This window comes from Natator depressus, chromosome 6, assembly GCF_965152275.1.
Source record: "Natator depressus isolate rNatDep1 chromosome 6, rNatDep2.hap1, whole genome shotgun sequence".
NCBI lineage: Eukaryota > Metazoa > Chordata > Testudines > Cheloniidae > Natator > Natator depressus.
The window spans coordinates 10,791,998-10,815,421 of record NC_134239.1 but is presented as its reverse complement, the minus strand read 5'-3'; the positions used below and the strand labels follow the sequence as shown (position 1 = coordinate 10,815,421).

Here is a 23,424-nt window from a genome sequence, read left to right as displayed (position 1 = left end):
TAGTGTCTCAATCCCCATTTTACAGATGGGGAAACCAAGGCACAGAGAGCCTCACCCAAGGTCAGTCAACAGGCCAGTGGCGAGCTGGGAATGGAACTCTGGTCTCCTGGCTCCCAGCCCATAGCTCAGCCCACTGAACCACACTGTCTTTAAAAACAGCTCTTCAGTGTGTAATGTCTTGCTGTGCTTTTAAATGAAAACACTGGGCTTCACACACCCCTTTGTACAGCATGAAAGAGTAACAGCCCCCCCACAACCTCCCCAATGTCACTGCCACACTGGGCAAGGAGAGATCTGACCATCCAGAACCCCCCAGCTTTTAATGAGATGAAAGGAGGGGGCAGTTCCACAGTATGTGCTTATTGTATGACTGGTAGGGTTGCCACCGGTCCAGGTTTTGGCTTCTGTGTCCGGGTGCCATTTAGGGTTGCCGGGTTTCTTGTTTTTGGGACCTGGTAACCCTAAATGGTGCCCGAACCTTTTGGTTACAGGACAGGAGAAGGCAGCAGTGCTTAGCAAACGTAAAGGAGCTGAGTATCAGAAGGCAAGGGAAGCAAACATGTGGTCTGGTGTTGCAACTAAGACCTGACGCTTCTGTAAGGAGTTGGACGCCATCCTTGGTGGCCACCGCACCTGCACTACCAAGAGCCCCATGGATACTTTGGCGGGGCTGGAGGTGGTGGATGGGGGCTCGAGCCTGAGGACAAAGTCATGGACAAGGAGGTCGAGTTGGAGGATGTTGGGGAGCCCATGGCCGGCTTGTCCGGTGGCATGGCAAGTCAGGAATTCTTCTCCACTGCAGAGGGGTCTAGCCAGTCTCAGAAGTCTGTTTGTGGCCCACGTGACACAGGAAAAGAGAACCATGGAGTTCATTTTGAAGTTCATGATGCTCGGTTATACGAGGTAGAGCTGTTCTTTCCTATGTGTATTGTGGAAGTGGGTGAAGAGATAGAAATGTACAAGACTAGCTGTCCTTACCCATAACTATTTTACATTTGGGGACAATGTATGCCTTCAAATCAGCGGCACTGCTATGAGTACCCGCATGGCCCCACAGTATGCCAACATTTTTATGGCTGACTTAGAACAACGCTTCCTCAGCTCTCATCCCCTAACGCCCCTACTCTACTTGCTCTATATTGATGACATCTTCATCATCTGGACCCATGGAAAAGAAGCCCTTGAGGAATTCCACCATGATTTCAACAATTTCCATCCCACCATCAACCTCAGCCTGGTCCAGTCCACACAAGAGATCCACTTCCTGGACACTACAGTGCTAATAAACGATGGTCACATAAACACCACCCTATACCGGAAACCTACTGACCGCTATTCCTACCTACATGCCTCCAGCTTACACCCTGCCCACACCACACGATCCATTGTCTACAGCCAAGCTCTGTGATACAACCACATTTGCTCCAACCCCTCAGACAGAGACAAACACCTACAAGATCTCTATCAAGCAGTCTTACAACTACAATATCCACCTGCGGAAGTGAAGAAACAGATTGATAGAGCCAGAAGAGTTCCCAGAAGTCACCTACTACAGGACAGGCCCAACAAAGAAAATAACAGAACGCAACTAGCCGTCACCTTCAGCCCCCAACTAAAACCCCTCCAACGCATTATCAAGGATCTACAACCTATCCTGAAGGATGACCCAACACTCTCACAAATCTTGGGAGACAGGCCAGTCCTTGCCTACAGACAGCCCCCCAACCTGAAGCGAATACTCACCAGCAACCACATACCACACAACAGAACCACTAACCCAGGAACCTATCCTTGCAACAAAGCCCGTTGCCAACTGTGCCCACATATCTATTCAGGGGACACCATCGCAGGGCCTAATCACATCAGCCACACTATCAGAGGCTCGTTCACCTGCACATCTACCAATGTGATATATGCCATCATGTGCCAGCAATGCCCCTCTGCCATGTCCATTGGTCAAACTGGACAGTCTCTACGTAAAAGAATAAATGGACACAAATCAGACGTCAAGAATTATAACATTCATAAACCAGTCGGAGAACACTTCAATCTCTCTGGTCACGCGATTACAGACATGAAAGTTGCGATATTACAACAGAAAAACTTCAAAACCAGACTCCAGCGAGAGACTGTTGAATTGGAATTCATTTGCAAATTGGATACAATTAACTTAGGCTTGAATAGAGACTGGGAGTGGCTAAGTCATTATGCAAGGTGACCTATTTCCCCTTGTTTTTTCCTACCCCCCCCCCCTTCCTCAGACGTTCTTGTTAAACCCTGGATTTGTGCTGGAAATGGCCCACCTTGATTATCATACACATTGTAAGGAGAGTGATCACTTTAGATAAGCTACTACCAACAGGAGAGTGGGTTTGTGGGGGAGGTGGGGAGAAAACCTGGATTTGTGCTGGAAATGGCCCAACTTGATTATCATACACATTGTAAGGAGAGTGATCACTTTAGATAAGCTATTACCAGCAGGAGAGTGGGGTGGGGGGAGAGAAAACCTTTTGTAGTGGTATACACCCATTTTTTCATGGTTTGTATGTATAAGAACATCTCCTGTATTTTCCACAGTATGCATCCGATGAAGTGAGCTGTAGCTCACGAAAGCTTATGCTCAGATAAATTGGTTAGTCTCTAAGGTGCCACAAGTACTCCTTTTCTTTTTGGTTTTAAATAACCACTCATCATTAAGTCTAGTGTCTGGGTGGTGAAACAAGGACTGGGATACCTAACGAGGCTGCAATTCTGACTTCTTGTTAGCCAGTGTAGTGAGACAGAAGTTTTACTTCTGTTGCTGGTGTGGCATAACTTATGGAAGAACAACCACCAGTTCTGACATGTGTCTGCCCTATTTCTCAGCAGTTTGTCCTGATTCTGATATTCTCAGGTGTGACCCACTGAAGCACAGTGACACGAGCACAGGATGATTATCCCCACATCTGCTACTCCGGGATTCTTACACCAACCTCTGCAGCCTCTGGTGCTGGAAACAGGACACTGGAGTGGACACACCTCTGCACTGATCCCGTCTGGCAATTCCCTATGACCCAAGTGAGTTGCCCATGGTCACAGAGGCAGCAAGTGGCAGAGCTAGGAATAGACACCAGGAGTCCTGTAGCCCAGCCCAGCACCATAGCCACAACCCCAGCCTCGCTCCCTCCCTCAAGGCTCCCAATGCCCCTTGGCAGGATCTGGCCTGGCCCATAGAATGCAGCAAGGGCCCCTCTGCCCCCTGAGATGAGCTGGCAGGACCCAGCTACTTACCCCTCCTTTGATGGCGTCCTCAATGGATGCTTTGGGCATGCTCTTTCTCCAGCACTGCTCGATGATGTTGGCCAGGTTGGTGTCGAGATCAGGGTTGGGTCTGCAGGAAGTGTCACAAGGGAGACATGGCTGGGATCCCATTCCAGGCCAGTCCTGGCTCCCAGCCCCTATTACTTTAAACCACCAGCCTCCACTCCTCTCCTCTCCAAGAGCCAGGGGTAGGACCCAGGCATCTTGACTCTAACTATCCCCCTCCCAGAGCCAGGGATAGAACCGAGGAGTCCTGAGGCCCCTGGTGACCCTCCCTGCCCTAAACCACCTGTCCCAAACCCTTCCCCTCTTCAGCCACGGTTAGATGTTATCTTAGGCCGCCTGAACCACAGGGACTGGGCTTCCCCCCACTTATGTGAAGTAGCTGCAAGAGCGGGACAGAGACCCAGTCACGTTAGGGGAGGTGTTGTGAGACAGAGGAAAGGTACAGTGGAAGAAGGATGAGAATGGGAGACACTACCCCACAGACCAGCATCCTCTGTTCCAGCAGCCAGGGACGGTGCGGGCCTTGGGCTAATAGAGGTTAGGAGGTGCTGGGGTTAGGGGCAACAGGATCAGTGCTACTCAAGGTGGATAAAAATCAATGATTTTTTTAAAATACAAAAATTCAGATTTTTTTTAATTTAAATCAGATTTTTTTGATGTAAATCAGATTTTTTTTGAAAAAATGCTTTTTGAGGAAAAAAAGTTTTAATTAAGATACATTATAGCTCAAAGATATTTCATAATGGAATAGGGATTATAAATTCTAATTCTATAATATGAGACAATATATTTATGTAATGTTTAAGAATTCTATAGTATGAGACAATATAGTATGAGAAAATATATTCATGTAATGTTTAAGAAAAGTTTTGTAAATGAGTTTTGTAAATGAGTTCCAATAGTTCATGGATTAGGGACCCAATCTTATTGGGTTCCAGAGGCTTCTGTATAGATTATTTAGGTTAATCTTTCTATCTACCCAATGGGACTTAGTGCTCAGTCTAGAAGATACCATCAGAGATGCTTAGTTTTGCAGTTCTCAAACTGTGGATTTGTGTCTCTAGAAATAACATGCTTATTAACAGCAAAAATGTTTTAAATAAATAAATGATATATAGAGGTGAGAAATAACAGACCTCAACCCTATTGTCCCTCTGTAAGTTTGTGTACACAGAGTCAATCCCTTACCTCTCTCTAAAAGTGCAAAGTTTCAAAAAGTTCAATGAATAGAAGATTGTTGGGGGCGGAATAGATCTGGACAAGGAGAAGTCTGGAGATAAATGTGAGAAGGGAGGGACAGGAAGTAGAAACAAAAGTGAAACTGTTTGAGCAGCATATTCCAGAAGTCTTGAGCTCTTTCTGAGTGTAGCCTTCATTGATTCGAGCTCTACCATACCATTCCCTCACTAGAAGGGAAAACCTATAATGGCAGCAGGCCATAAAAGAGACCCAGTTTGGGAATATTTTAATGAAGTTCCTCTACCTGTGGGTAGGACAGGCATGCGTGCAAAATGCAAACAGTGCAACAGAAATGCAAGGCCTAGCTGCCCGAATGAATGAACACTGGCAATGGGTCACTGAGGCGAGGTTGGCTTATGGGATTGGGATCCCCTGGGAGGGGAGGACCCTAAACCATGGGAACTGTGGTCCGGGAGGGATGCAGGGCCTGAACTGGTGGAGATAAAGGGACTGTGGAGGGGCAGGTAAGGGCAGGGGAGAAACTGGACAGAGGAGGGCGATCCTGAGCGGGATGAGCTAATTCCTGGACTGACCAGCAGGAGGCGCTGCAGCGGTGAGTGCTCGCCCTGCTACAGGGGACGACACTTCGGTTGCACAAGATTCCCTCAGGGTTTTCATAACGCACCCACAATTTGTCACTCCCATGTGGTTAAGATGTGGGAAAAATTGACACCTGATGAGCAAAAGAGAGTAATTTCTTAAGTTGATGATCTATTGGTGCATGGGGACAATAGGTTGGTAGGATCACTGAGGAGGTGTTACAGATCATCCAAGATACCGTATTCAAGGCTAGCAGAGCCAAGGCCCAATCGGGACACCAAGAGGTAAAATATTTAGGGGTCATATTGGGAAAGGAAGGATGAGCCTCAGCTGCACAATGGGTGGAGTTGATTAGAAAACTTCCCACCCCTACTGATGTGGCATCCTTAAGAGCCCTTTTGGAAACTCTGAACTTCTCAAGAGATTTTATTGAAATGTATGCTGACAAGAGTCACCCACTGTATTTTCTCCTAAAGAAAGGGTGGCAATAGTACATTCTGCCGCCTGCCCGCCTCCCTCCCCCACTCCCAGCGCAAGAGGGGTCCTGGGGGTGGCCCCCTGGCCCAAGTTTTAGTTAGGGGCTGGAACAAAAATCATGGACAGGTCATGGTTACTAAAAATACCTGTGACTAAAACACAGCCTGACCTATAATATCCTGAACAAACCGTATGGAATTATGATACACTTTAGTGAATTAAGTTAAACTGTATTGAATTAGGGTTAATATCTTTGGGGTACATTATACTAAAAATGCAGCTGTGTATGCATTATTGTTACCTTGCTCATACCTTCTCTAGTAGGGAGGCTAATATCCTTCCTCTGTTATCCCACCCCAGAGAGATCTGCATGTACTAGTTCAGACTGGATTCTCTAGGGACCAAACCACAAAGAAGGGTTTTGTGAATAACTAGCCTGGTTTCAAACAGGCTCAGGGCCTTCTTCCTGATCCATCAAATGGACAGGACTCCTGACCCACGCAGAACTTCGGGCCTTAGGGGAGGGCTGGAAGGACTGGGTGCTAGTTTTGAGCTGAAACTGGGAAGAGTTGGTAACCACAAGGAACACAATTGGGCAGGGGTTTGAAGGACTGCTTCTGCCAGAATCCATGGCAGGTTGGGGAATCCTGGTCTTGTTAGCTAGCATGAGTGTAGGTTTCTTATTTTTATTTGATTTATTTTGTGTGTTTTCTCTGTAGTTCTTTGTGCCTTAAGAAGAAAGCAGACTTGCTAGGAAATGCTGGGTGGTACTTTATACCTGTCGCACTGCATCTATTAACAATTTCTGAAAAGAAAGTCCTTGGGCAGCCTGTCTGTGCTGGGATAACACAGGGAAGGGAGAACGGTGCAACCTGGAAATACCCCTATCAGAAGGGAGAGGGGCAAGTGTCTTCAGCCAAGAGAGGGAACAACTGGGGAGCTGGAAGCCTGACAGCGGGTGCCCTGGTTGGGCCACTGAGGGCTAATACAAGTGCAGTCGCTCTGAACTGACATCCAGAGCCCAGCCTGGCCCCTGGCAGCCTCTCCCTGGGTAAGCTCAGGGGTATGCAACCAGGTAAGTGGTTCCTCCTCCCTCTCATCTGCCACCTGCTCTAGTCCTCCTGCCCCTCTCCGCTCCTTGTGTCCTACCCAAGCCTACCTGCCCCAACCCCATGGCTCCTGCCCCCTATATCCTAACACCACTGCCCTAGCCTTCCTGTCCACATCTCCCTGGCCTCCCGTATTCTAGTGCATCTGCATCCTGCCCCTTCCGTGTGCCCCCAGGTCCAGCCCCCTACTGTGGCAATCTGCCCCACAGTGGCCTGCTCTCATCTGTCCCCAGGTCCTGACCCCTATCCCATGGGCCCCCTTCTCTAGCATTCTGCCCGATCTGCCCCCATGTTCTATTCCCACCCACCTTCTGCTCCTTCCCTACCGTTTTTCTAGCCCCTCCCCTCTGCCCACTGGGTCCCAGTCCCCCCATCCCATTTCTCACTAGGGCTGACAACCCTTGGGCCTGGAGTTTCCAAGAATTAAAAATTAATCTTTAATTAAAGAGTGTCAGAAAAAGAAATCTACTGGCAACCCCTTTTCTCTCCCAGTGTGTTTCAAATCGCACCGCATCAGTCCCATGTGTCCTTGCCTTAGGGCAACCAGATGTCCCAATTTTACAGGGACAGTCCTGATTTCGGGGTCTTTTTCTTACATAGGCCCCTATTACCTCCCACCCCCTGTCTGATTTTTCACATTTGATGTCTGGTCACCTTACTTGGCCCCGATCCACACCCTCTGTCCATCCCCTTGTATTACAGCCCCCCACCCCCGTTATGCCACCCATGGATTTCATGCCCCTGCTTCCCCAGCCTCATGTGGGGGACCTTCTCTCTCTGGCTTGTCGCAGCTCCATCTGCACCCCAGGCTGGCCTTCAGCTTGACACCCAGAGGGGTTCGCTCAGGATGGGAAGGGGGGCAGAGGGAGCCCCCAGAGACACGAGTTCCAGCACATGCTGCTCTTAGGGACAGAGCCCCACCGCAGGGCTCCGGGATCCTCGCGGTGAAGTGGGAGTCCGGGGGGCTGGGCCAGAAGGTCCCTGCGCTGGAGCCTCCCCCGGCTCCCCGACAGAGCCGGTGGGGCGGCCGGGGAGGGCAGCGGGACTGGAGCGGGGCGGGGCCTTCCCGGCCCCCTGGATCCCAGCCCGCCTCGTGCGCAGGGAAGCGGCCCGGGGAGGCACCAGCCGCGGGGCGAGAAGTCGCTGCCCGGGCGGAGGAAGCGGCTGGGGCCGGAGCCGAGCCCGGCGATGGCTGCAGCGGGGCCGGCGCAGGTAGGACGCGGGGCGGGGACTCCCCGGCCGGGCACTGGCTGGTCCCGGCTGGGGCCGAGGGGGGCCGGGGCCGGGTCCCTCCCGCGCTAGTGACCCCGGGGCTGGGGGCTGCCGCAGCCGGAGCGCTGGGGCCGGGGAGCGGCGCTGGGGGCCCCGGGCCGGGCGGACACGCGGAGCCGGGCCGAGGAGCCCCGAGGCGGCCGAGCCGGGGCCGGGAGCGGGGCCGAGCACAGGCCTGGGGCGGAGGCGGGGACTCCGGCCGGGGGAGGAGCCTGGTCCCTGCCCTGGGATTCGCGCCCTTCCCAGCGCCCCGCCCCAGAGCCCCCTGGGGAGCCGAGGGCGGCTCCTGTCCCCGGCCAGCAGGGCCCGAGTCCCCGGGGGGCTGTGCGGGGGGGTCTCCCTGGGTCACAGCTGCTGGGCTGGGGGTTCCCCGGGGGCCGCTGCCCTAGAACCCGCGTCCCCTGCTGAGAGCCCGGGCTGGGGCTGGAGCGGAGGGTGCTGAGTGTGTAACGCTTGTGCCGGCAGCTGCGGGTGGCGTTTGAGGACGTGGCTCTGTATTTCAGCCGGGAGGAGTGGGAGCTCTTGTCCCGGCCAGAGAAGCATCTGTACCGGGACCAGATGCTGAGGAATTACCAGGCCCTCGTTTCCTTGGGTAAGGACCAATTTCCCTTCATTTATTCACATCTGTAAAACATTTGGGTTTCCTATGTGGCACCCTGTCACTGAGTGGTGGCAAATGCCAGCCCCTTTCAGGTCAGCTCGCTGTTGGAGGAGAACTCAGGGCTACAGAGCCTGGGGCTAATCTTGGTGTAACTGGTTTATTTGAATTACCTGCCTCAGTCGTGGCACATCCCTGATGGTAGCAAAGAGCCCATGAGCAACCATCTCTTCCCGGAATCCCAGCCAGAGGTTGAGGGCAGCAACTCTGCCTCAGGAGCTGACTCTAGTCAGACAAATAAGGCAGGGGGAAAACACTGCTGCTGCAACAGCTCCCCACCTCCCCCAAAAGAATGAACATAGTAAATTTAACAACTGTCCAGTTGAACAATGCAAAAGAACTGGAATGTCTGTGTAACAGTGACACCTGCCATGACACGTTGTGGCCGATTTGCCTTAATGACATGCCCGAAAATTTTCAACAGCTATAAGGTGGCAAAGGAGCAAAGTTCCCTTCTTCCAAAGTCTTCCCCATGATCCATGTTGCAGGAGACAGTTGGGTAAGTGAAATAATGACCAGAAAGAAGGTGGTGGAGGATTTTCTATTCACCCTGTCTCTTAATCTGAAACTAATGGGTGTTCACTGGTGTTTCTGTAGGAAGGAAGGAAGACAAGGAAATCCATGTCACACAGTTGTCCTATGGAACGTACTGCCACAAGATAGCGTAGAGGCCAAGGTGTTAGCAGAATGGGATATTTCTATGGAACATCTAGAGCGGGGTGGGCAAACTACGGCTGGCCACATCCTGCCCAGCCCCTGAGCTCCCGGACAAGGAGCTAGTCCCCGGCCCCTCCCCTGCCTTCTCCCCCTCCCCCGGAGCCACGCCACCGCGTGGGCAGCGCTCTGGGGGGCAGGGCTGTGCACTCCTGCGGGGCAGCATGTCTGGCTCCGCGTGGTCGCCCGGCACGCTGCTCTGAGCAGCTTGGTAAGGGGGCCGGGGCCAGGGGGTTGGATAAGGGGCAGGGAGCGGTTGGATGGGACAGAGATTCTGGGGGAGTGGTCAGGGGATGGAGAACAGGGTGTGTGGATAGGGTGTGGGAGTCCTGGGGGGTTGTCAGGGGGCTGGGGTGTGGATAGGGGTCGGGACAGTCAGGGGACAGGGAACGGGGGGTTGGGGTCCTGGGGGGGCAGTTAGGGTGGGGAGGTCCTGGGGGGGCAGTCAGGGGACAAGGAGCAGGGGGGCTTAGATAAGGGGTGGTTAGGGATGGGGGGGTCTCTGGAGGGGCGGTCAGGGAACAAGGAGCAGGGGGGTTTGGATAGGTCGGAGATTGTGAGGGGGCAGTTAGGGGGTGGGAAGTGGGAGGGGACGGATAGTGGGCGAGGCCAGGCTCTTTGGGGAGGCACAGCCTTCCCTAGCCGGCCCTCCATACAATTTTACAACCCCGATGTAGCCTTTGGGCCAAAAAGTTTGCCCACCTCTGATTTAGAGTTACCCCAGCAAGGCTTTAAACTTGACTCCCACTGCAAAGTGAGAAGGGTTGTAGATGTTGCCAATTCAGAGTACAAGTGAGAGACAGAAAGAAATCTCCTCTAAGAAAGGTTTATTTCAGGGGTTCCCCACTCCCCCTCTCCCCAACGCGCCGCATCCCTGCTCCTCTGCTTACCTCCAGGTGCTTAGCGCTTTCCAGGAGGGAGGGGGGAGGAGCCCGGAGCCGCGTGCTTAGGGGAGGAGGTGGGGCAGAGGCGCGGATTTGGGGAAGGGGTTGGAATGGGGGGCAGGGGCAGTGGGGGGGGTGTCAGTGATGCGGCCCTTGGGCCAATGTACTAGTACTCGTGTGACTCTCCTGGTGATTGGAGTCTGAGATCCCTGGTTTATTTCATTATTCTCCTGCTTGGGATCTCTTGCGCTTTCCTCTGAAGCAGTGTCCGAGATTGGAGCCTCATCGTGCCAGGTGCTGTGCAGACACACCCTGACCGAGATGTGGGCCCTGTTGTGCTGGGCTGCACCGACACACAAACGAGTCCCTGCCCCCAAAACTTTAGGAATAAAACTTTCCCCCAAAACAGGCTCTTCAGGTTCCAAACCAGACTTAATCCACCGGATCGAGGTAGGGGAGGCAGAGCTCTGGATCTGGGATGCCGAGGGCTCCAGGGTACACTCTGGGCCTGAGAGCCCCTCCTCAGGTGAGTCCTAATAATCCAGTCCCTTCTGATTTACACACCTGCTAGCGGAGCGCTCCTTCATGTAGAAGGCAAAGGCAGAGCGAGATTCACTGGCTGGGAGCTGAAGAGAGACAAATTGAAGCTGGGAATTAGGGGCCAGTGTTTAGACCAGTCAAAATATATATGCATTACAGAAAGTACCAAGAAGTAACGACAATATTACAAGTATGTGTTCAGAGGTGAGTGTGAAAGAGCCAGAGACTGTGTGTGTGTGTAACACAGAATCAGTCTGTGTGCTGGCTGCTGGCGAAGTTTCTGAGAGACGCTGGGTGCTCTCTCTAAGACATTCACTGAAAGCTCTCCTGAGCCCTGTCTCCCCTGCCCTCGCTCTGAGGAGATGGGGTAAATGGACTGGTGTGGGGGAGGAGGGGAGAGAAAGATAGAGACTGTGTGAACTGGCTGATGGGGGCCAAACAAGCACCTGGGTAGAAAGACAGGCCTGTCCAGTCATAGAACACAACACCTGCTAGGCTTCCCACACCTCAGAAAATCATACCAAGGTAAGGGGCGCCCTAGAGATTTTTTCAAATGGCTTTTCATGGCTCTGCCCCCTGCAAGAGCATCCCAGAGTCGCTGGCCCTTGGCAGAGAAGGTGCTGTTCTCCCCAGGTTCCCACCCCACCCCCTCTCTGCTGCTTCACTTCGCATGTGACCTCTCAGACTGAAGAAACCTGTCCCCAGCGAGCAAGGAGAAAGCTGGGAATGACGCCGGGCAGGGTCAGTCACATACGACTAGTGTAAGGTGACGCCATGCAGAGGCGCCATTGTGTAGAACAGATCTCTAGCACCTGCAGCACTTCGCTGTAATGCTCTAAAACTGCCCCGCGGGCCAGGCGGCTGCTGTGGGGGGAGTGGACACATTTAGGGGCCAGATTAAATTGTCCTGCGGGCCATGACTTGGAGTACCCTGGTGTATGGGCTGGCTGTGAGAGAGAGGGTGGTGGTATGGCCTTTGTCCCATCCCCTCTCCTCCTGCTCTTTGTGGCATGAAACCTTTGTCACTTACATTGCTTCAGTGTCAATGCTTAGCACAGCCCTCAGCCCTATCGTGTCTGTGACTGTCTGTAGACCAAAGGTTGGGTGGCAGCCATTCACCCCTTCCAGCTCAGCAGTGCCAGGGAGCGGGTTGTGACACAATACAGACATGTTTTCCAGGTTACATCACACAAACTCTGAGTGACTGGTCATCCCCTCAAATCCTTCACACACAGACACCCCCAAAACCCTCATCTTCTTGAGGATTTTAGTTTAGTTTTCGTTTCACATAAAGACTGAAACCTCAGGCCGAGAGTAAATGATTTCTTCAAAGGAATTCCTAGAAAAGGACTCACACCCCCACAGGAATAAGCTAGATTGTTCTAAACAGCTTTAAACTGGTCTCACTGCGTCCACATGAAGGGATTGTAGCCCCTCAACTAAACTAGTTTCAAACCAATATAATTATAACAGCAAAAAAACTGGGGAACAGGCCTCATCCTACAAAACAGGAGAAAGTGAAGAACTAATACCACATAAATAAACCCCTCTGATTGCAATAAAGACAAAATCAGTTTGAAAACAAAACCAGGGTCCTGTTGTGCCAGGCGCTGCCTGTATCCTGGGCAGGCTACAACTGAAGCTTAAGCCAAGACCCAAGACATGCATAGCCCCTGTGGGAGCAGGCGCTAGGTGCTGCGGAAACACCATAGGGTAGAACCACCCTGAGTCAGGCTGCAGATTTGTCACACACTTTTTTTTATCAAAAATTATGGAGCGGTTACAGTAACTTTAGTAAAATCACAGGTCTGTAAATTTACTGTGACTGCTCCAGGATTTTTAATAAACCCTGCTGTCAAGGTTGATTCCCTGCTCTGGCACTTCGACTGCACAAGGTGGGTGTTGGAAGAAGAACAGGCTGACCCAGGGGCGGATTTGAGTAGATGGGCTTCTTTATTGCGGTACTTGTTCCCCTGGACCCAATTGTCCAGTAAGCACTGGATTAGTTACATCATACTCTTTTTATTTACATTAGTATGTAAATTCCTACATTTATTACAACACCCCCAAAAGCCTTATGGAGTAATATGAACGCCCACACAATCCTAGAATCATAGAATATCAGGGTTGGAAGGGACCTCAGGAGGTCATCTAGTCCAACCCCCTGCTCAAAGCAGGACCGATCCCCAATTAAATCATCCCAGCCAGGGCTTTGTCAAGCCTGACCTTAAAAACTTCTAAGGAAGGAGAGTCCACCACCTCCCTAGGTAACGCATTCCAGTGTTTCACCACCCTCCTAGTGAAAAAGTTTTTCCTAATATCCAACCTAAACCTCCCCCACTGCAACTTGAGCCCATTACTCCTTGTTCTGTCATCTGCTACCACTGAGAACAGTCTAGAGCCATCCTCTTTGGAACCGCCTTTCAGGTAGTTGAAATACAATGAGTATTGATAACCCTATACTGAGTGACAGATGTCAGAGTAGCAGCCGTGTTAGTCTGTATCTGCTAAAAAGAAAAGGAGGACTTGTGGCACCTAAGAGACTAACAAATTTATTTGAGCATAAGCTTTCGTGAGCTACAGCTCACTTCATCGGATGCATTCAGTGGTGAAGTGAGCTGTAGCTCACGAAAGCTTATGCTCAAATAAATTTTTTAGTCTCTAAGGTGCCACAAGTCCTCCTTTTCTTTTTGCCTATACTGAATATAATTATTCCCGCCCCTGATTACTATTTACCTCATTAGCATATTTGCCTATAAGTTTTACTTTGAAGATACACTTTTTTGCTATAATTGCAGTAATGAACTCCTTGGATCAGCAGTTTGCAGGGGAGGGAGAAAGCGACCATGACCCAGGGCTTGCTTATGTAGCTGGGAAAGGAAGGGAGGAGGAGATAACGCTTCTTTACCCAAAAGGTATTCTTTAGATCCCCACAATTCTTATGCAGCTGCAACACTTCTTAATTCTTCACAAGGAGAAGGGAGGGGAAAGGGGTAACACTTTATCTGTTAGGCGAAGGAATAGTGCGTGCCTGTGTCTACTCCCTGATACCATGCCAGCACACCAGCGGTTTTCCATGTCTTTACTTAACCCTTATATATCCCAACAGTGGGGGCCCGCAAGGACTTTAAAACTTAATACTGGCCACTCCAGGCTTGTATTAAACTCCCAAGGTTAGAGATCCGCCTGGTCTTGGGTTGGTAAATGCTGCCCCCCCCCCAAGTGCAGAACCCCTCTGAGAGCCCAGGAAGGTGCACTTGGGAATTCCTTCCTGTGGGGCACCGCCAAACTCTTTCAGCTCCCCCTATGGGGAAGAGCTGAGAAAAGGAAAAGAAAAAGAAATCAGCTGTTGCCACCAGCTAATAGAAAAACATGTGCACGGACCTCTTAAGACAGAGAAATCCAATCCTCTAAAAAAAAAAAAAAAAAAAAAGTAAGTTTTATTGAACAAACAAAAAAGCAAGAAAACACATCTGCAAAATTAGGCTGCTGTTAGATATATATAGTACAGAAATGCAACTGCAAGGATTAAACACCAGGAATGGCTTTCTTGGGGTCCAGCTTAAAGGTTACAAAAACAAAACAAAAGCACCTGTGTTAGCACAGACGAATCCACAAGCCCAAAGTAAAGAGAGAAACCTGATCGCGTCTGTCTAAACCAGGGGTGGGCAAACTACGGCCTGCAGGACCCTCCTGCCTGGCCCCTGAGCTCCCGGCCGGGGAAGCTCCCCCCAGCCCCTTCCCTGCTGTTCTCCCTCCCCCGCAGCCTCAGCGCACCGCGCTGCCGGCGCAATGCTCTGGGCGGGGGGGGGGGGGGGGGCTGCAGAGCTGCGGCTCGACCCGGTGCTCTCTGCTGCGCAGCGCATGGCTGCCTGTCCTGGTGCAGCCGGGCCGCCAGCCACCCGTGCTCCAGGCAGCGCGGTAAGAGGGCAGGGAGCGGGTGGGTCGGAGGTTTGGATCGAGGGCAGGGGAGTTCGGGAGGTAGTCAGGGGGCGGGGGTGTGGATAGGGGTTGGGGCAGTCAGAGGGCGGGGAACAGGGGGGTTGAATGGGGGCAGGGATCCCCGGGGGGGCAGTCAGGAATGAGAGGAGGGGTTGGATGGGGCGGCAGGGGGCAGTCAGGGGTGGGGGTTCCGGGGGTGGTCAGGGGACAGGGAGAAGGGGTGGTTGGATGGGGCAGGTGTCCGGGGGGGGGGGCCTGTCAGGAAGGAGAGGAGTTGGATGGGGTGGCGGGGGGTCCAGAGGTGGTCAGAGAGCAGAGGGAGTGGATGGGGCTGTGGTTCCAGGGGGGCCGTCAGGAAGGAGAGGGGGGTTTGGATGGGGTTTCCGAAATTGTATGGAGGGCCGGTTAGGGAGGGCAGTGCCACGCCTGGCTGTTTGGGGAGGCACAGCCTCCCCAACCGGCCCTCCATACAATTTCGGAAATCCAATGTGGCCCTCAGGCCAAAAAGTTTGCCCACCCTTGGTCTAAACATTCCTGTTCTACCTACATATCTGTCGCTTCAAATGCGGGGAGGAGCAGGAACGCAGTGTGCTCAGAGGAGGAGGCGGGGTCAGGGCTGGGATTTGGGGAAGGGGTTGGAATAGGTGTAGGGAGGGGGTGGAGTTAGGGCAGGGAACGGTGAATCTTGCCCATATGCTCAGGGTTCAGCTGATCACCATATTTGGGGTCGGGAAGGAATTTTCCTCCAGGGCAGATTGGAAGAGGCCCTAGAGGCTTTTCGCCTTCCTCTGTAGCATGGGGCACGGGTCACTTGCTGGAGGATTCTCTGCTCCTTGAAGTCTTTAAACCATGATTTCAATAGTTCAGACATAGGTGAGAGGTTTTTCGCAGGAGTGGGTGGGTGAGATTCTGTGGCCTGCGTTGTGCAGGAGGTCGGACTAGATGATCATAATGGGCCCTTCTGACCTTAGTATCTATGAAAGGGGTTAGGATGGGGCAGGGGTGGAGTCAGGGCGGGGCCAGAGCAGGTAAAGCACCCACCGGTGCCAGCAGAAGTTGGCGACTATGGGCCCCAAGCTTCTTACAGCATAGCTGGTGCCCTCTCTCTCCAGCTGAGAAAACAACAGAGAGACAAAGGGGAATTTTTTTCTCAATTTTAAAAAGTTCTAGCCTTCCCATTGGCTCTTTTGGCCAGGTCCACACTCGCTTCCTCTTACCTAAGCATCGCAGTGAGAGTCCTTAACCCTTTATAGGTAAAGCAAAGAGAACAGCTACTAAGGATTTTTATAGCTAACTGACTGGCTGGGTGTACTCCCCCCCCCCCCCCAATTTACAACACCTGCCCTTCTCCTTGCCCTGACCAGGGGGAACTTGCTGCCCAGAGAAGCACCCTTCTCCCAGCACTGCATCCCTAACTCCAGCCTGGTGCAGAGGGGTTGGTGTGGGGTAGAGAACATATGGGTGGCAAGGCCAGTCACTGAAATTTGACCTGCCTCCCCGACCATCGTGACTGGATGCAGGGGCAAATCTGAGTGGCACTGTAACCCCACAGGCCAGGTCTCAATGCCCACAGCAAGGTGTTGGGTGCACCCCTGTGGGAAAGGAGCGGCCATTGCAGGGTGAGGGGAAATTGCTCCATTCGTGACATTTTCCTGTCCTTGACATATCTGCAGCCCTAACCGTGAGCTAACACCGGGATTCCCTCTGCTCTCTCCAGCAGGGCTCAGGATCCTGGGAGGAACGAGGACACAGTCTGAATGTGGAGAGAGCACGGCAGGAACGCAGAATCCCACAGCCCACAGATGGATGCATGCACAGGACGCAGTCCATCCCCTGGGTAGACTCAGGCAGAGACCGGACCTGGCTACGCACCAGAGACTCCCCATGGGCTGGTGTCCCCATCACTGTATCGACTGCGGCAAGAGGTTCAGCAACCCCTCTGCACTGACCCAGCACCAGTGCGTGCCCACCGGGGAGCAGCCGTATTGCTGTGCTGACTGCGGCAGAAGATTCAGATGGTCCTCAAAGCTGAGAACACACCAGCGCACACACACTGGGGAGCGGCCGCACCACTGTGCTGATTGCGGAAAGGGCTTTGCACAGTTTGCCCACCTGAAAAGACACCAGCGCACTCACACTGGGGAACTGCCTTACAATTGTACTGAGTGCGGCAGGAGCTTTGCCCAGAGCTCAAATCTGAGACCACACCAGCACACACACACCGGGGAGCGGCCGTACCGCTGCTCTGACTGTGGAAAGAGCTTTGCAGCGAGCTCGAAGCTGAGAATACACCAGCGCACGCACACCGGGAAGCAGCCGTACCGCTGCACTGACTGTGGAAAGAGCTTTGCAGCGAGCTTGAAGCTGAGAATACACTGGCGCATGCACACCGGGGAGTGGCCGTATCGCTGCACCAACTGCGGAAAGGGCTTTGCAAAGAGCTCAACCCTGACAACACACCAGCGCGCGCACACCGGGCAGGAGCTGCACCACTGCTCTGACTGTGGCAAGAGCTTTGCGGAGAGCTCAAAGCTGAGAACCCACCAGCGCGCACACACCGGGGAACGGCCTCACCGCTGCACTGACTGCGGCAAGGGCTTTTTCCAGAGCTCAACCCTGAAAACACACGAGCGCACGCACACAGGGGAGTGGCCCTACCACTGTGACGATTGCAAGAAAAGCTTCGGCAATGCCAGTACGCTGACCAGACATCTTCGTGCACACACACAGGGGAGCAGCCGTACCGCTGTGCTGACTGGGGTAAGAAGTTCAGTCGTGGCAACAAGCTAATACCTGGGAATACACCAGCGCATTCACGGCGGGGAGCGGCTGTACAGGTGTGCTGACTGTGGCAAATGCTTTGCTCACTTGGGCAACCTCACCTGGCCCCAGTTGACTCACTAACACCACTCTGCCACCACCAGATCCTGAGGGGCTGCTGGCGGGCCTGGCACAGTGCCAGCAGAATCAGACCAGCGGGTGGTCCTGTCCCCAGGATGCCCAGCAGAGACTGTGTGGAGTTTGGGAATGGGACTTAACTGAGCAGTGTGGGGAAGAGCAGCCAGGTGGGGCGATCTTAGAGTAGGTGGTCACAGCCTTTCCCAGGAACCCTGTGTGTCCCATTCTGTCCATCTCCCCCATACTCCTTGTCTCCACACCTGACCCCCACGGGCAGAGCACTGTGATGCATCCTCTGACCCCCTCCCTCTCTGTGGCTGGCTGCTCCCGCCGTAAGCCAGCTGCCCTCTCTTCTGGTGCCATAACAGTCCCCAGGGGGGAAAGGTGTAATTGCAGCGCTGCTCCATCCAAATCAATTATTCTGGGGTGACAAATAACTTGTGGGGCACATGAAGTTTGTGCTTGCGCAGTGGTGCAGAATTCCTCCGTGAGTCTCGCATATGAAGTGACATCACACATGTAATCATTGATGGGTACAGAAAAATCAAGCCCTGGCACAGAGGTGCGTAGAGCTGTTCGTGTTCTTTCCTCAACTGTTCTCTCCTGTTAGCCATGCCCACAGACTACGCAAATGAGTCAAATCCCTGTATATGTCTCTGGGATGAACTACTCTCCAAGGACGGAGCCACCCAGGAGTGGAAAGAGACTTTCCATAGAGATTGTTCGAACTTCTAGATGGAAATTTCTGCTAGGGATGTAAATACAATTTTAAAAGTTAACTGTTTAAACCAGCAGTGTCCAATAGCAATTTGATGCTAGCCGCACTTGTGGTTTGAAATTCGATGCTAGCCACACTTTTGGTTTTGAATGTTTCTTACTCACCACATTATAAAAAAGGATTTAAAAACATATTACAGACGACCTTTCAAATCATTAACAGGTACTGCTAACACAAAATTACTGTAGCCTAGCCACGTTAAGCTGTATATCGAAGCCCGCAACCTGTCTTCCAGTGCTGCTGTCTTCTATACACCAACGCATTGCTCATGCATAGCCTATTGAATTGTGGCTAATTTGCCACATGCGGCTAGTGGTGAACGTATTGGACACTGCTGGTTTAAACAAGTAAAATATGGCATTTATGGGCCTGCTCTGGCTGGCTGGTGCTGTTCCGGCTGGGCTCGCTCCAGCTGGCGCGGAGGTTAACGGTTAAGGCGGCTAACTGGTAAGACTATGCTTACCGGTTAACCACTTTACCTTTTACATCCCTAATTTCTGCACACAGCTCAGAGTGCTGATGGAAGGAGCATGGAGTCACGCAAAGCTGGCCAAAGGAGCACAGGGCAGGGAGCCCATGGAAAGTAGCTTGTGGAGGTAGGTTACTGACTGGAGCTGAGGTTCACTCCACGACCCCACAGGTCTGACACCAACTGGGACGGCACAAAGTGTTTTACATGGGGATACTGGAGTTTTCCAAAGTCTCAAGAGGCCTCTGGGATGGAATATACCCCTGTATTCAAACCCTACACACTGCTATAATAATCTTTGTACAAAATATGCCTTACATGATAGGTATCATTTGAAAACTTATAACTTACTGGCCAGTATTATCATAGTGAAATGTATGCAGCAACTTTGTATTAAAAAATTAGGAACAGAAGCTGAAATTGCAACTGAAGTGTGTTGACCAGACATGTCTCGGGAGTGGGTAAAAGTGTTTCTCAAAAACAAAGGAGAAGTTAACACCTCTAGCCGAGCATGAAACCTCTTTCCCACCATGTTCACGTCTTCCCGCTCAGCTGAGAACTTTATTTAGGGGTTGCTTTGAGAAAAGTCTGCATTTCAAAGGGTGATTGAACTATAAAAGAGAGGGGCAGAAACACCTCTTGTTATTTCTCCCTGTTCATCTCTCCTTATCACCTAAAAGGACAAAAAGGAAAAAAAAAAAAAAAAAAAAAAGCAGCCCTTGGACCTCAGGAACTGATCCTGAACTGGAAACTTGGTCAGCAGTGCTACTGGAAACCTGTGGCAAGGGACTTCACTTTGCACCACGTCTAGTTTGTTCAGTTTAGTACTAGGAAGTGTTTTTATTTTTATTTTTCTTGAGACCATTTCTGACTTTGATGCCTCATCACTTGTACTCACTTGAAATCTACCTTTGTGATTAAATAAATTTGTTTTCTTCTTTAATTGAAATGAAGTGAACTGTGTGGGCAGCTCCATTTGGGGTGGGAAAAATGACTGTATATTGATCCCCCTTAGAGGGGCAATGGACCTATTCTATCAGGACTGTCCAGGAGAAGGCTGGACAATACAGGCCACACATTTCTGGGGGAAATCTGGGACTGCATGTGTATTGGGATCACCCTGCAGTAATAACCAAGGCTGTGAAAGCCAGAGTGTGAGCTGAACATGGCTGGCAGGCAGCAGCTACACACAGACACCTGGGGTAAGACCGGATGCTGGAGGCTGTTTGTGAGTGGTCCAGGTTGGGAGCTACAGCAGCAAATCATTACTGGGCACCCCAGGTTACAGGGCAGGCGGTGACATGCCCCCCCACCTCTCCTCACTAGTTTGGGTTACACCCTGGATTGTGATAGCCTCATTGTCTCCTTGGATAGTGAGAATGGACACAACTCATATCCTAGTTCGATGTTCCAAGATTCTGCCATGAGTATGGGTCATTTCCTGATTGGCCCAGGCCAGCTTTGCCCAGCAGCGTGACCAGGCTGCACCATCCAACAGAAATGGTATAAAATGTCCCATGTTGTTCAGCACGTCGCTTCCTCAAGTCAAAATGTCTGTACGAAGGAGACGTGAGTGGGACCAGCAACGCCTGGCCATAGAGGACACCGTCTGCTGGGTAACAACTTTAGTCTGGTTGCTGACAAGCACCCTACTAACTCCCTCCTGTAAAGTCTGATCTTGGGCAACCACTGAGAAATCCACCCAGAGAACAGGCGTATGGATGTCACAGCACCTTGAGTGAATCGCCTGAATGAACTCCCTCTCCGTCTCTAGAACCAGCCACTGCAACGGTGAAGCTGAGCTAGAGAAGTCACCTCCATGCCAGCTCCAACAGATATGTAAAAAAAAAAAAAAAAAGTCATTTTGCTGTATATTGGTTAATGAACCATATTTACACACTGGTTAATGAATTGACAGCGTGGTTGTGTTAAGCGAACTGCTTCATACCTGAGTTAACACCCTCTGGGCGCCTAAAATGTCTGATGTGCAGAGGCGACTGGTAACTGCTGGCAGTGGTGAGGGGCACAATGTAAAGGCTCTGGTGGTGTGCTGCAGGTTCAGGGCAGGTACTCAAGCGACAAAGGAGTTTTGATTTCTAGACCTACTTTTGATGTCATTGGGTCGGGTTGCCCCCCACCGCCCGGGAGGCCCCCTGATATATTGGGGTACCAATGAGCCCACCTATTCCATCAGCCTGGGCTCCCTTACCCTGTCCTGCTGAGCCAGGCCCTCCAGCCTCCTTCAGCACACACAGGTACGGCCACACCCAACTGCAGAGAGACACCAACACTGAAATCAGCACTGCATGGGAAGGCTTCAACTAAGGAATTGCTCAGCACTCAAGAGCACAACCCCTCTGGAGTGTAAACCCAAACTTACATAGTTGTGCACTGCATAGAGAACTATACGGCATAAGCTCATGAAATTCGCCTCCTTCCTCAGTGTGGAGGAAGATACGTACAGCTTTTGCCCATCAGTTATAAATTTCAGAAACTGGTTTTAGCAAAAACAAAACCAAGTTTATTAACGACAAAAGATCGATTTTAGTGATTATAAGAGAGAGCAAACAGATCAAAACAGATTACCTATCAACTAAAACAAACATGCAAAATAAACTCAATACGCTAAAGAAACTAGTTATCAGCATCAATTTCTCACAGCATCTTGGGCAGGGATTCAGTGAAAAACAAACACTGATTAGGTTGCTCCCCTGCCTTAAATAGGTTTCACATATGGCCGGAATCCCTTGATTTCCAGTGTGGGTCCATCCCCAGTCAGTGGAAAAGTACTAATTTTAACATGGAGTTCAGTATCTGGCGACGTGATCACATGACCCTGCAGCCACAACTCAAAGTCTGTTTGCTGGGTCCACTGGAAGGCTTTCCAAGAAGGTGGGATATTGGAATCTTAAAAGACCTATTGTTTTTCCTCGTAGCCCATCCAGACTGATTGCATTGTCTGGTGGGCGTTCCCCAGGTGAAAACCCACTTGTAATTGATTCATAATCAGTATTCCTAACTTCAGATACCAAAATGAGACATGGTTACAAATAGGATAATCATATCCAGTAATCATAACCTTTCCAGTGAGACCTCACATAACCCATCTTGCATAAAATACATCTCAGTTATGCTATAATCATGTAATAACAATATTGCTATGAAGAATATGGGGCATAGCGTCACCATCATGTTTTACGAAACTATGTAATAGCAGACAGAGACTGTTCGAAAACAGAGCTACACATGAAGCAGCTCTGGGTTGCACTGATGTACTGTATCAATTTGAAGGACAGAGATATTTGCAAACTAAACCTTTGATATGGTCTTTTGGGGCTCTTGTGATAATATCAGCACCCAATCATTATGTCAGGAATCAGTTCTAATTTAACCATATACAATTATTTCCCCTCTGCATTTGAATCCACCCTCTCTGCTGGATTTACAAGGAAAGCTTGGCTCTCCTGGGCATCACAAGTATCAGAAATCTCATGTTAACCCTTCTGGGGACTATGACGTCTCTCTCCTGGTATCTATAGGTTCACAGAATGCTGAACATGGGGCGTCAGTAGCAAAGCTGGAAACACAGGTATCATGGCAGCAGGGGAGGGGTTTGAAAGAATTTTTGGAACATAAATTAAAACAGATTTCTGTGCTCAATCTCCTGTGCCCAGCCCAGTGAGCAGGGACGTTCCAGTCACCTATCTGAGGTTGCCTACAATTCCGTTTTCTCTTTACAGTTCACTTTTAACTAGAGATGGACCCCAAACTAGGACACAGAATCCAGGCCACTCAGAAACATGAGGAAAGTCAGATCTAGGGGCAGATTTCAACTTCACAGCTCAGGTTTCTTTTTATGGTGGCCCATTTCAGAACTCAAATCCCAACACTCTTGTGAAGTGACTTGGGTTTGGATCTGAAGATTAGGAGCTTGAATTTGGATCAAAGCTTCACAACTGACCCACTTGTGCTATTAATGTTACAAAGTTGAATTGTGTGACTTTCCAGTTCTTAATTATTACTCCTTATAATATATTCTAGCATTAAGGCCTAATCCAGCAAGCTCTTAAGCATATGGTCAATTATAAGCATGTGAGCAGTCCCACTGAAATCAATGGAACTGCTCAAGTGCTTGGATTTAAGTTCATTCATGTACTCTGCCGGGTGAGGGTCTTAAGAAAAAATGAAATAAAATATTGTCAGTTTCAGGGGAACTACACTTGTATTCCCCTCATCTTCCCATTGCTCTGGCCCCCACTGCCTCCTCACCCACCTCCCCATTGCCTTGGTCCCACTCCTCCCCCGCCCCCAGGCTCTGGCAATCCCCTCTTACCCCTTCTGTCTTCCCCATGCACATCCCCATCATCCTGGTTCCCTGCTGCGTCCTCCCATCTCCCCAGCTATCCATTCTGGCCCACGATGCCTCCCCCAGGCTCCCCAGCCATCCCCACATTACCCCTGGCCCGTCCAGCTTCCTGCGGGCTCCCCCCACCCCCAGATTTGCTCAAGCTTCCTTCTGCAGTCAGCCAGCCACACCACCACTGTTCTCACCAGCCTGGATTATCACAATGTGACCCCAACACACCCCCAATCCCAGA

The 23,424-nt window shown here is 51.1% G+C and overlaps 1 protein-coding gene across 1 annotated transcript in view; it reads left to right on the top strand.

Moving 5' to 3' along the window:
- Positions 1-19,563, top strand: part of LOC141989677 (uncharacterized) — a 33,167-nt gene extending 13,604 nt beyond the window's left edge. Inside the window, 8 exon segments of the mRNA XM_074956611.1 lie at positions 7,685-7,883; positions 8,400-8,535; positions 9,026-9,100; positions 10,609-10,725; positions 13,538-13,654; positions 16,399-17,399; positions 17,402-17,470; positions 17,472-19,563. Coding sequence (XP_074812712.1) covers positions 7,685-7,883; positions 8,400-8,535; positions 9,026-9,100; positions 10,609-10,725; positions 13,538-13,654; positions 16,399-17,399; positions 17,402-17,470; positions 17,472-17,585 — 1,828 coding nt within the window. The 3' untranslated portion in view covers positions 17,586-19,563.
- Positions 19,564-23,424: the final 3,861 nt, after the last annotated feature.